Here is a 13,954-nt window from a genome sequence, read left to right on the forward strand (position 1 = left end):
AAAGTTATTGCCTCCACTTTTTTTGCCTCATTCTGTGTTCTCCAGAGTAACGGACATGGGCTGCAGCATGGCTTATAGTACTATAATTGATGCTTGACTGGGGCAATGCAGCCAGCTTAGGGCAAGAACACTAGTGACCTAATGGCGGTGGGTCCTGATGGAGAGGTGAATTGTGTGGTTCTAAATGCATCTCTCATGGGCGGCTGGGCTACTGTTACTGGCCCTCAGCTGCAGCCCAGCACCCTACCTAATGACCCAGCCTGTATCCATGAGCATAGCAAGATCTTGCAAATACTCATGGTAAAAGTTTGGCTTCTGTCTTTTCCCTAGAGTAAAGTGTATTGTGTAACCTGTGCTTGTAACTGATTGCTGGTGGGAGGACACAAGCTCTACATTTTCCCTCCTGACATGCAATTAAGATACCTGCTTTGCAGCTTGGCCAAGTATTATATTAAATTTAAGTACTTTGGGTAAGGACCCTAGTCGGGGTAATGACCTTTGGTCAGTAGGGGGTGCTTACAAGTTGTTATATTGAAACACAGGAGGCCCAGAATTGCATTGGAAAAATGACAACCTTCCCAAAATATACTTCGGGGCCAATTTACCCAACCTCAACTTATATACCCTAGCCAGCCTGACACAGCATGAAGAAGATTGGACTAACATCAATTCTAACTACACCAACATGGTTCCTGAGTCATAGATGGTGGGGCCATGGTCCATTTTGGGATTATTACACACACCTCTTGATGCTCTTCCTACTCACATTAAACATAATATGCTCCTATGAGACCTGGAAGGAGTGGGGAAAGATTGAAAATCCCATGCCATTGTTTCTGTTATTGCCCTTAACATCCTCTACTGTCTTTCCTCAAGGATTCCAGTCTCCAGCTTTTAGTCTTTGGTATCAAAGGGATATAGTTAACCCCCAAAGTGTTTGGACCCATATGGTTCATTGCTGCCATTCTGTATGCTCCAACACAGCAATGGCATCCCCCAGATCACACTTTTTACAATATGCACACATTTGAATTTTGTTACTTGCTTCAACCGTACAGCACAATCACAACCAAGCCTGGCACTGATACTAGGGAAACCCTCAGAAAAACATGAATTGTTTTGATTTTACCAGATCCTACGGGAGGCTTCCTACACAGACCCTCTGCTATTGGCCAACTTTTTTGGCAAAATATTTTTAAAGTTGGAACCAACACATGCCAAGCTCTGCATTCAACAAGGTTGGATGTGCACCGATACAGCAACTAAAGCTTGGAGGTAGATCCGCTTCCGCTTCCGCCTTTAAAGCCCTCCCTAAATTTCCTTACCCACAAGGTTCTCCTCTTGTCCTAAATGTTATAGAAAGGCCTAACCTTAAACCAGTGATGGAAATGCTCAATTATGGAAGCCCGCTGGCAGGGCACTATTTCCTACATGAATAAATGAACTGGGTTCACAAGGCCGCTATGTCCATCCATTTGTCTGATGCATCACGTTACGGAGCATGTAGAGACCTGACTAGATAGGAAATCATTCGTTTATTGGGGATGGAGAAAACCATGCTAACCTGATGGATCCAACCAGATTCTCCCAATCTAGAGTTGAAGGCAATATTGTTTAGAGTTTTAGACTGATGCCATTAGATAAAATAAAAACATAAGAAATCACTAACTCCATGCTAAAATGTTTTTCAAAAGCTGTTATTTGCAAGTGGAGTTGTCTGAGGGACCAGCTCAGAGAAGTAATTGCCACCTTCATTCACACAACGTGGCATAACAGAAACAACAAAGGGGTAAACTAGGACAACTAGCAATGTTCTCAACAACTTTATTAGCCCTCAAAACATAGAAAGATTCCAGCAATTAACCAGAATAGCGATCGCCAACCTCTCTAGGTTCTTGAGATAACAGGAGGTGTTTGCTCAGCGGCGATAGTTGTTGATGATTGTTGTTTTATGAGTATTAGACATGTGCACTGCTGAAAAATTTGTTTGTTTTCATTTCATTCGTTATTTTTTTTTTTGGAAATTAGAAAATTCGTAAATTTGAAAATTCAGGATTTTGTAAATTCGAAAATTCGGAAACTCGAAAATCCGAAAATTTGAAAATCCAAAAATGTTGAAATAATAACTAACGATAATTAAATATTAAATTATACTGTAGGTATTGGAATTTCCTTTCAAATTTGGCTGTTAGTGAACGTAACGAATTCAAATTTATCTGAAGTTACGAATTATCTGAAATAACGAATGCCGCATCTAAACAAATGGAACGGAATAAAATATTATTAAATAATTATACGTTTTTATTATTAATTTGTAACATTCCATTCGTTTAGATACGGCATTCGTTATTTCGGATAACTTGAAACTTCGGATAAATTTGTATCCGTTACGTTCAACAGCCAAATTTGAAAGGAAATTCCAATACCTATAATTTAATAGTTAGCAATAGTTAAGTTATTATTAGTTAGTTATTTCAGATTTTCAAATTTTTGGATTTTCGAATTTCGAATTTCCAAATTTCCGAAATTTCCACATTTCGAATTTCCGAAATTTTGAATTTCTGAATATTTCAGAATTAACGAATTTGTCTAAATTTGTTAAAAGACGAATTTGGAACTAAACTAATTGCACATGTCTAATGAGTATATAGTGCTCTTAGCTCGCCATGTTTAGAAAGCTCACCATTACACCTTTATACCTTTTGTCTTTTTGAAAAGGTGAAAATGCTGAAACATTAACCTATTCTTTTAGGCTGTATGCCATCTGACTCTTATGCCGCGTACACACGGTCGGACTTTTCGTCTACAAAAGTCCGACAGCCTGTCCGACAGACTTCCTGCGGACTTTCGGCGGACTTGCAGCAGACTTTCTAACGAACGGACTTGCCTACACACGACCACACAAAAGTCCGACGGATTCGTACGTGATGACGTACACCGGACTAAAATAAGGAAGTTCATAGCCAGTAGCCAATAGCTGCCCTAGCATGGGTTTTTGTCCGTCGGACTAGCACACAGACGAGCGGATTTCGGGGTCCGTCGTAGTTACGACGTAAAGATTTGAAGCATGTTTCAAATCTAAAGTCCGTCGGATTTGAGGCTGAAAAAGTCTGCTGAAAGTCCGGAGAAGCCCACACACGATCGGATTACCAGCCAGCTTTAGTCCGTCGGCGTCCGTTGGACTTTTGTAGACGAAAAGTCCGACCGTGTGTACGCGGCATTAGAGGTTTATTAAAAAATATGCTGGAATGGAAATCATGAGCACTCGCCAAGCTGTCACAAATTGTCCACCTATTTTGCCCAATACCTTCATTTCCCTATGATTGCCAGCTCAATCTAGTGGCCACAATGCAGTATTTTCCAGATTGAGGTATTTCAGGAAAATGCCCCATTGTGGTCACTAGATGGAGCTGGAGGGAAGAATTTGTGACAGCTGGGCAAAAGCTTGTGTCATTTTCTTTTCTAAATCCCTATTGACCTCTCTGTAAAAAAACTGCATAACAACTAGATAGATAGATAGATAGATAGATAGATAGATAGATAGATAGATAGATAGATAGATAGACCTCCCACACCTATGGTGTTGATTGGAGATTGATTGGCAGCTGTAACTTACATAGCACGGGATCGGTACACTCCTTCTTGCACCATGGGGTGCAGCACTTCTTATTTCCAAGACATTCACTGTCACTTTCACAATCTGGTGGCGGTGGGGGAAAAGCACATCTTGTAACAGGAATTGGGCATGATCCAGGTTTTACTGCAATACAAAACACAGCCAGATTAAATACCTTACCCCAGGATTTCCAGATCTACAGGAAACTACAAGAATATGAAGGCTGCCATAGCTCTAGTAAAAAAACAAAACACTGCCTGTCTGCCTTCAGTCTGTTGATAGCTCAGACAGTATCAATGGCAGAGACAGGCAGGTAGCTATCATTTTCAGCAAGAGGTTAGTGGTGGCATGCTCTGTATTTTTTTTCTCCCCACGTGATGAAACCAGGATACAGATCAGCGGCATAACTAGAACCTTCAGGGCCCTGGAGCAAGAAACCATGAAGACCCCCATTGGGGCGCTTCCCTCCCAGCCCCCCACCCCTTCATAATATAGGGGTCAGTATCACGCCTTACACAACACAGCCCCCCCCCATAGAGACCCCCATTAGATCACAGTCCCCTTATATCAGTGCTCCCCCCTTAGACACCCTCCCCTTTTAGATAAGAGTTCCTTTATATCAGTGAATCTCCTTAGAGACCCCCTCCCCCCAATTAGATCAGTGTTACTCAAACATATACACTGTACTATCTTGATACACATAATACTATATGAATAGTGTTGGAAACTTCCAATCCATTCCAAAATGTGTTGTGCTAATATCCAACTTATAAAGTCCTTTTGAGTTGGATAGGTTGGATATTAGCATAACACATTTGTAATTGATTGGAGGTTTCCACCACTATTCATATAGTATGATGTGTATCAAGATAACACAGTATATATGTTTGAATAAGATTGGAGTGTATTAATACTTGGATTGCTCTTGGAGGTTTCCACCATCATTTACAATTATTTGTGGGATGTTCCTAGTCTGCAGTGGTCAGGATCTACCAAAAGTGGTCCATGGAAGAAAATCCAGTGAACTGACAACAAGGTCATGGGCAGCCAAAGCTGGCCCATGTAGTCCAAACCAATAGAAGAGCTACTGTAGCTCAAATTGCTGAGAAAGTTAAAGCTGGTTTTGATAGAAAGGTGTCCGAACACACAGAGCATTGTAGTTTGTTGTGTATGGGTCTGCGTAGTCCCAGACTGATCAGAATGCCCATGCTGACCAGTGTCCACAGCCAAAAATGCCTACAATGGGTACATGAGCATCAGAACTGGACCACAGAACAATGAAAGAATGTGATCTGGTCTGATGAATTCAAGAATGGTTTGAGGAACACAAGTTTGAGGTTTTGACTTGGCCTCCAAATTCTCCAGATCTCAATCCAATCGAGCATCTGTGGGATGTGCTGGATAAACAAATCTGATCCATGGAGACCCTACCTCGCACCTTACAGGTTTTAAGGGATCTGCTACTGATGGCTTGTTGCCAGGTAACTCAGCACACCTTCAAAGGTTAAGTGGAGTCCATGCCTTGATGGGTTATGGTGGGCAGTCATAAAGTTATTGCTGATCAGTGTATACACTCAATTTACTATGGTTTGCTATGAGATGTACTCTATAGTGTTTAAATGTACATCATTTAAGCCAGCATTTCTCAACCTTCTAACCCTAGAGCAGGGATATGCAATTAGTGGACCTCCAGCTGTTGCAGAACTACAAGTACCATGAGGCATAGCAAGACTCTGACAGCCACAAGCATGACACCCAGAGGCATGATGGGACTTGTAGTTTTGCAACAGCTGGAGGTCTGCTAATTGGATATCCCTGCCCTAGAAGAACCCTTGAAATAGTTTCCAGGTCTTGGGGAACCCCTGCTAAAATGTGTTCATCAGGCATCAATGAGAGAAATATCACTTATATTGGTAGGCAGCGAGAAGAATGCCACCCTTATCGTCAACTAAAAAGATTGGTGCCATGCCACTAGTTCTGAAAAGTGGAATTTGCCCTGGAACTACGCAGGCACCATCAGATGGGAAGTCAATTGATCACAGCTCAAGGAACCCCTTACGAATCTCTGGAGGAACCCTGATTAAGAATAGCTTTTCAAAAAGATAATTGGTTTGGTGCCATCAGCCGCAGTTCAGGGGACCTTTAGCAACCCCTGGAGAAACCTTAAGTTTCAATGGAACTCTATTTGAGAATGGTTGATCAAAAAGATTGGTGCCATGCCACTAGTTCTACCAAGTGATGTTGGCCCCGGAAGTATGCAGGCACCATCAGATGGGAGGTCAAATAGCCACAGCCCAAGGAACCCCTAGCAACCTTTAAAGGAACCCTAGGTTTCTTTGGAACTCTAATTGAGAATGGCTGATCAAAAAGATTATTGGTGCCATATTGCTGGTTCTGCCAAGTGGTGTTGGCCCCAGAATTATGCAAGCACCATTAGACGAGAGGTCAATTAGTCACAGCTCAAGGAATGCATAGAAACCTCTGGTTGAACCCTAGGGTTCTATGGAACTCTGGTTGAGATCAGTTTGTCTAAGGTGTGATGTGCTTACAGTAAAAAAAGGAGCCTCAATTAATGCCAGCCAGCCTCTGACTATTAATAGGCGCTCCAGCCACCTATTAGGTACACCTCCCCAGGGATTGGCTGGATCCCCATACATATTCAGGCTACCTCCTATATTCTTCCTCCCACTATAATTCTAGAATCTTCTAGAATACAGAGGGAAGCAATCAGACCAGCAGCCTGTGAGACACTGAGCAGGCTAGAGCAGTCAACCCCTGCTCCACTGGTTACAGGGGAGCAAAAACTAAATTTGCCGAGCAACCTAAACTAGCTAGGGGGGTGCCTAAAAAATATGATTTTCTCTAATATTTTGGGGTCTATAATGGGTATGAAACTACATCAAATGTGCATGGCTATAATTAAAGGATACTGGGATCTTTGTCGAAAAACACTGAAGTTCACATACCAGCCAAAATATCACACTCTTGTGCTGTGAAATTTATATTGATGTGTAACTCCCTAAATGAAAGAAAACTGATCATTAGAACTTTGTAGGGGTATATTTCGAGAAATTAGGCAACTCTGTACTCAGGTGATCCCCTAGCCTGATGGATGATATCAATTTTTAATAACTTGAAGCTCATCACAGCAGAGTAGAAAATTGAATGTTATAATTTTACAGGTTGGATTGTAACATCAGATACAGGTTATGCTAGATCTACTAATTAGAGATTTCATAAGTGTGAATTTTACCCGACAAACAAGACCTGCGAAATTCAGTCTCTAATGCAGGAGGACTTTTCCAGGAAACCACAAGATTTGGACTTCTGAATAGGGGTGAGATTTGAATTAGCCTCTACCAGTGCTGGGGCAAGTTATCTAGAGCCCAGGGCGAACATACCAAACTGTGCCCCCTTTTCCAGGATGTACTGTATGAGCATTACATGTCAGCAAAAATCCCCCCACAAAATAAACACAGCACTAATCTGCATGCCTACCCCCAAACCATACAGTTTCCCTCCTCCCAGTAGAAACCTGCCCCCCTGCTTAAATTCCCCCTCCCAGCACAAATCTTTGCCCCCCCCATCCCCCAAATCCCTCCAGCTCAAATGCCCCACCCCCCAAAAATAATACCCCTCCTAGTACAAATCCGCTACTCCTAAAATGCTCCTTCTCAGAACTCATCTCCCCCCCCCCACTTGAAATCCACCTACCCAGCACAAATTCCCCCAAAATCCCTCCTCCTAGCACAAATCTTCTTCCCCCCCCTCTCAACACAAATCTCCCTAAATCACCACTCTTAGCACCCCTCCCAATGTCCCCTCCTAGAACAATACTTACCCCCTGCCACCCCCAAAATTTTCTATTCCTACACAAATTACCTACTCAACAATCTTTGTGGTGCCCCCCCACCTCATATGATACCACAGTGCCCCTCCTGCCCACCCCTTGTCCCAGCCCTTGCTTCTACAATGGGTTCAAGGCGAATCCTGCATGCCTGCATTTCGCCTCTTCAAAACATTATCTGCTGCATTTTCTGTGGGCTCCAGTGATAAAGAGGAAAGTCTCACATGGATATGTCCCATCAAACAGAGCAGAGGGTCATGTAGGCCACATTGAAGAGGGTCAAGCAAAACCTTTAACCTTGTCCGAATTTTCTTGACCCAACCCTGCCATCTGCACCAGCTTCTTTTCCAAGGTAGTGCCTCTTCTACAGCTGATCAAAGACAAATGTCCTCAAATCACCCTCATGCCTAGTCTCTTAATGCCAGCTTAGAAAACTGCTGGTTTTGCAGCTACTCCCATTACATCTCATGGAATCTTTCCCCTTTCCTAAATGTATGTCCTGTGCCACACCACAATGGCTGGCACCAGCCACCGTTATTTGCTCTGAAGGCCACCTTTGCCCTGCACCAGCATGTGGAACATAATGTGACTGTGCTGCTGGACTACTTTGTCAGGTACACATTACTAGAGAAATGTATGCTTAGGGGGTACTAATTATCCTTTATGCCACACTGGGTCAAACTTATGGGGGATAGGAAGGATGAAGGATGAGGAATACAATCCTTCCAGCCAGTGCCTCACAGTATACAGTATATTGTGAGAGTGCTAGGCTCTGCCACTGTTTAGTGGAATTGAAGACAACACAAGGTTCTCATAGTTCTCATTACTAAATGTTATAGAACGGCCTAACCTTAAACCAGAGATGGAAATGCCCAATTATGGAAGCCCGCTGGCAGGGCACTATTACCTACATGAATAAATGAACTGGGTTCACAAGGCCACTATGTCCATCCATTTGTCTGATGCATCACGTTACGGAGCGTGTAGAGACCTGACTAGATAGGAAATCATTTGTTTATTGGGGATGGAGAAAACCCTGCTAACCTGATGGATCCAACCAGATTCTCCCAATCTAGAGTTAAAGGCAATATTGTTTAGAGTTTTAGACTGATGCCATTAGATAAAATAAAAACATAAAAAAATCACTAACTCCATGCTAAAAAGTTTTTCAAAAGCTGTTATTTGCAAGTGGAGTTGTCTGAGGGACCAGCTCAGAGAAGTAATTGCCACCTTCATTCACACAACGTGGCATAACAGAAACAAGAAAGGGGTAAACTAGGACAACTAGCAATATTCTCAACAACATTATTAGCCCTCAAAACATATAGAAAGATTCCAGCAATTAACCAGAATAGGGATCGCCAATCTCTCTAGGTTCTTGAGAGAACAGGAGGTGTTTGCTCAGCGGCGATAGTTGTTGATGATTGTTGTTTTATGAGTATTAGACATGTGCACTGCTGAAAAATTTGTTTGTTTTCGTTTCATTCGTTATTTTTTTTTGGAAATTAGAAAATTCGTAAATTTGAAAATTCGGGATTTCGTAAATTCAAAAAATTGCAAATTCGAAAATCCGAAAACTTGAAAATCCAAAAATTTTGAAATAACTAACGATAATTAAATATTAAATACTGTAGGTATTGGAATTTTCTTTCAAACTTGGCTGTTAGTGAACGTAACGAATTCAAATTTATCTGAAGTTACGAATTATCTGAAATAACGAATGCCACATCTAAACAAATGGAACGGAATAAAATAATATTAAATAATGATATGTTTTTATTATTATTGTCATTTAATATTAATTTGTAACGTTCCATTCGTTTAGATACGACATTTGTTATTTCGGATAATTTGAAACTTTGGGTAAATTTGTATTCGTTACGTTCAACAGCCAAATTTGAAAGGAAATCCCAATACCTATAATTTAATAGTTAGCAATAGTTAAGTTATTATTAGTTAGTTATTATTTCAGATTTTCACATTTTTGGGGTTTTTGAATTTTCGTTCTTATTTTTGGATTTTGGTTCTTTTTGAATTTTCGGATTTTCATTCTTATTTTTGGATTTCCGAATTTTAGGATTTTCAAATTTTGAATTTCCAAATTCCCGAAATTTCGAATTTCCGAAATTTTGAATTTCTGAATATTTCAGAATTAACAAATTTGTCTAAATTTGTTAAAAGACGAATTTGGAACTAAACTAATTGCACATGTCTAATGAGTATATAGTGCTCTTAGCTCGCCATGTTTAGAAAGCTCAGCATTATACCTTTATACCTTTTGTCTTTTTGAAAAGGTGAAAATGCTGAAACATTAACCTATTCTTTTAGGCTGTATGCCATCTGACTCTTAGAGGTTTATTAAAAAAATATGCTGGAATGGAAATCATGAGCACTCGCCAAGCTGTCACGAATTGTCCACCTATTTTGCCCAATACCTTCATTTCCCTATGATTGTCAGCTCTATCGAGTGGCCACAATGCAGTATTTTCCAGATTGAGGTATTTCAGGAAAATGCCCCATTGTGGTCACTAGATGGAGCTGGAGGGGAGAATGTCACAGCTGGGCAAAAGCTTGTGTCATTTTCTTTTCTAAATCCCTATTGACCTCTCTGTAAAAAAAAAAAAAAAAACAGATAGATAGATAGATAGATAGATAGATAGATAGATAGATAGATAGATAGATAGATAGATAGATAGATAGATAGATAGACCGATAGACCTCCCACCCCTATGGTGTTGATTGGAGATTGATTGGCAGCTGTAACTTACATAGCACTGGATCGGTACACTCCTTCTTGCACCATGGGGTGCAGCACTTCTTATTTCCAAGACATTCACTGTCACTTTTACAATCCGGTGGCGGTGGGGGAAAAGCACATCTTGTAAGAGGAATTGGGCATGATCCAGGTTTTACTGCAATACAAAACACAGACAGATTAAATACCTTACCCCAGGATTTCCAGATCTACAGGAAACTACAAGAATATGAAGGCTGCCATAGCTCTAGTAAAAAAACAAAACACTGCCTGTCTGCCTTCAGTCTGTTGATAGCTCAGACAGTATCAATGGCAGAGACAGGCAGGTAGCTATCATTTTCAGCAAGAGGTCAGTGGTGGCATGCTCTGTATTTTTTTTTCTCCCCACGTGATGAAACCAGGATACAGATCAGAGGCATAACTAGAACCTTCAGGGCCCTGGAGCAAGAAACCATGAAGACCCCCAACCCTTCATAATATAGGGGTCAGTGTCACGCCTTACACAACACAGCCCCCCCATAGAGACCCCCATTAGATCACAGTCCCCTTATATCAGTGCTCCCCCCTTAGACACCCTCCCCCTTTAGATAAGAGTTCCTTTATATCAGTGCCCCTCCTTAGAGACCCCCTCCCCCCAATTAGATCACAGTGTTATTTAAACATATACACTGTACTATCTTGATACACCTAATACTATATGAATAGTGTTGGAAACTTCCAATACATTCCAAAATGTGTTGTGCTAATATCCAACTTATAAAGTCCCTTTGAGTTGGATAGGTTGGATATTCGCATAACACATTTGTAATTGATTGGAGGTTTCCACCACTATTCATATAGTATGATGTGTATCAAGATTGCACAGTATATATGTTTGAATAAGATTGGATTGTATTAATACTTGGATTGCCCTTGGAGGTTTCCACCACCATTCACAATTATTTGTGGGATGTTCCTAGTCTGCAGTGGTCAGGACCTACCAAAAGTGGTCCATGGAAGAAAATCCAGTGAACTGGCAACATGGTCATGGGCAGCCAAAGCTGGCACATGTAGTCCAAACCAATAGAAGAGCTACTGTAGCTCAAATTGCTGAGAAAGTTAAAGCTGGTTTTGATAGAAAGGTGTTCGAACACACAGAGCATTGTAGTTTGTTGTGTATGGGTCTGCGTAGTCCCAGACTGATCAAAATGCCCATGCTGACCAGTGTCCACAGCCAAAAATGCCACAATGGGTACATGAGCATCAGAACTGGACCACAGAACAATGAAAGAATGTGATCTGGTCTGATGAATTCAAGAATGGTTTGAGAAACACAAGTTTGAGGTTTTGACTTGGTCTCCAAATTCTCCAGATCTCAATCCAATCGAGCATCTGTGGGATGTGCTGGATAAACAAATCTGATCCATGGAGGCCCTACCTTACAGGTTTTAAGGGATCTGCTACTGATGGCTTGGTGCCAGGTAACTCAGCACACCTTCAAAGGTTAAGTGGAGTCCATGCCTTGATGGGTTATGGTGGGCAGTCATAAAGTTATTGCTGATCAGTGTATACACTCAATTTACTATGGTTTGCTATGAGATGTACTCTATAGTGTTTGAATGTACATCATTTAAGCCAGCATTTCTCAACCTTCTAACCCTAGAGCAGGGATATGCAATTAGTGGACCTCCAGCTGTTGCAGAGCTACAAGTACCATGAGGCATAGCAAGACTCTGACAGCCACAAGCATGACACCCAGAGGCATGATGGGACTTGTAGTTTTGCAATAGCTGGAGCTCTGCTAATTGGATATCCCTGCCCTAGAGGAACCCTTGAAATAGTTTCCAGGTCTTGGGGAAACCCTGCTAAAATGTGTTCACCAGGGTTCAATGAGAGAAATATCACTTATATTGGTAGGCAGTGAGAAGAATGCCAACCTTATCGTCAACTAAAAAGATTGGTGCCATGCCACTAGTTCTGAAAAATGGAATTTGCCCTGGAACTACGCAGGCACCATCAGATGGGAAGTCAATTGATCACAGCTCAAGGAACCCCTTATGAACCTCTGGAGGAACCCTGATTAAGAATAGCTTTTCAAAAAGATAGTTGGTTTGGTGCCATCAGCCACAGTTCAGGGGACCTTTAGCAACCCCTGGAGAAACCTTAAGTTTCCATGGAACTCTATTTGAGAATGGTTGATCAAAAAGATTGGTGCCATGCCACTAGTTCTACCAAGTGATGTTGGCCCCGGAAGTATGCAGGCACCATTAGATGGGAGGTCAAATAGCCACAGCCCAAGGAACCCCTAGCAACCTTTGAAGGAACCCTAAGTTTCTTTGGAACTCTAATTGAGAATGGCTGATCAAAAAGATTATTGGTGCCATGTTGCTGGTTCTGCCAAGTGGTGTTGGCCCCAGAAGTATGCAAGCACCATTAGATGAGAGGTCAATTAGTCACAGCTCAAGGAATGCATAGAAACCTCTGGTTGAACCCTAGGGTTCTATGGAACTCTGGTTGAGATCAGTTTGTCTACGGTGTGATGTGCTTACAGTAAAAAAAAGGAGCCTCAATTAATGCCAGCCAGCCTCCGACTATTAATAGGCTCTCCAGCCACCTATTAGGTACACCTCCCCAGGGATTGGCTGGATCCCCATACATATTCAGGCTACCTACTCTATTCTTCCTCCCACTATAATTCTAGAATCTTCTAGAATACAGAGGGAAGCAATCAGACCAGCAGCCTGTGAGACACTTAGCAGGCTAGAGCAGTCAACCCCTGCTCCACTGGTTACAGAGGAGCCAAACTAAATTTGCCCAGCAACCACCCCTAGCTAGGGGGGTGCTACAAAAATATGATTTTCTTTAATATTTTGGGGTCTATAATGGGTATAAAAGTACATCAAATGTGCATGGCTATAATTAAAGGACACTGGGATCTTTGTCGAAAAACACAGAAGTTCACATACCAGCCAAAATATACTCTTGTGCTGTGAAATTTATATTGATGTGTAACTCGCTAAATGAAAGAAAACTGATCATTAGAACTTTGTAGGGGTAGATTTCGAGAAATGAGGAAACTCTGTACTCAGATGATCCCCTAGCCTGATGGATGATACCAAAAATTAATAACTTGAAGCAGGGGCGTAACTAGAATTAGCAGGGCCCCATAGCAAAATGTTGTATGGGGCCCCCCTGCAAACAGCCCCCCCCCCCGCAGCTGCCCTAGTGTCAATGCAGCGCGACCTGTGCCACATACAGCGTGACCTGTGCCCAATACAGCGTGACCTGTGCCCAATAAAGTGTGACCTGTGCCCTCACTCTGCAGGAGCAGACAGGTTATGTCTGTGCCCAAAAAAGGTTGCTAACCCCAGGACACATGATATATGCTACTTATCCCAGCACACATAATAAATTATGTACTTTACAGTATAAAGTCCAATGGTGGGCACCACACTCAGATGAGACCAAAGACTCATCGGCCCTGTACTGTAGCAGGGCCAGACACTATTTATAAAGATACTGTCATGCATTCCCAGTTGGTACTCAAAAGTTCTGTTGTAAAATCAGTCCCAAGGCAACTTCTGATATGATTATTGCATATAACAAATGCGTGTTAGATTTTAATTCCTATACGGTCTCATAGGGTGCTCCAAAGTGGGCATCTTAGTACCAGACAGAGCACTAAGCATCCTTGCTGAACGACAACTGCAAGAAATCTATTTACAGGCTACATCGCCTTGAGGAGCGCCTTGTTTCT

General features: G+C 41.8%; 1 protein-coding gene across 1 annotated transcript in view; it reads right to left on the minus strand.

The window, feature by feature from the left end:
* Window positions 1–13,954, minus strand: part of LOC141139021 (uncharacterized) — a 128,749-nt gene that overhangs the window by 2,092 nt on the left and 112,703 nt on the right. Inside the window, exons 5-6 of the mRNA XM_073624793.1 lie at window positions 10,232–10,375; window positions 3,617–3,760 (exon numbers count right to left, since the gene is read on the minus strand). Of these exons, the coding sequence (XP_073480894.1) occupies window positions 3,617–3,760; window positions 10,232–10,375 (288 nt within the window). The remainder of the gene's footprint in view (window positions 1–3,616; window positions 3,761–10,231; window positions 10,376–13,954) is intronic.

The sequence above is a fragment of the Aquarana catesbeiana genome, linkage group LG04 (genome assembly GCF_042186555.1).
Source record: "Aquarana catesbeiana isolate 2022-GZ linkage group LG04, ASM4218655v1, whole genome shotgun sequence".
Taxonomy (NCBI): domain Eukaryota; kingdom Metazoa; phylum Chordata; class Amphibia; order Anura; family Ranidae; genus Aquarana; species Aquarana catesbeiana.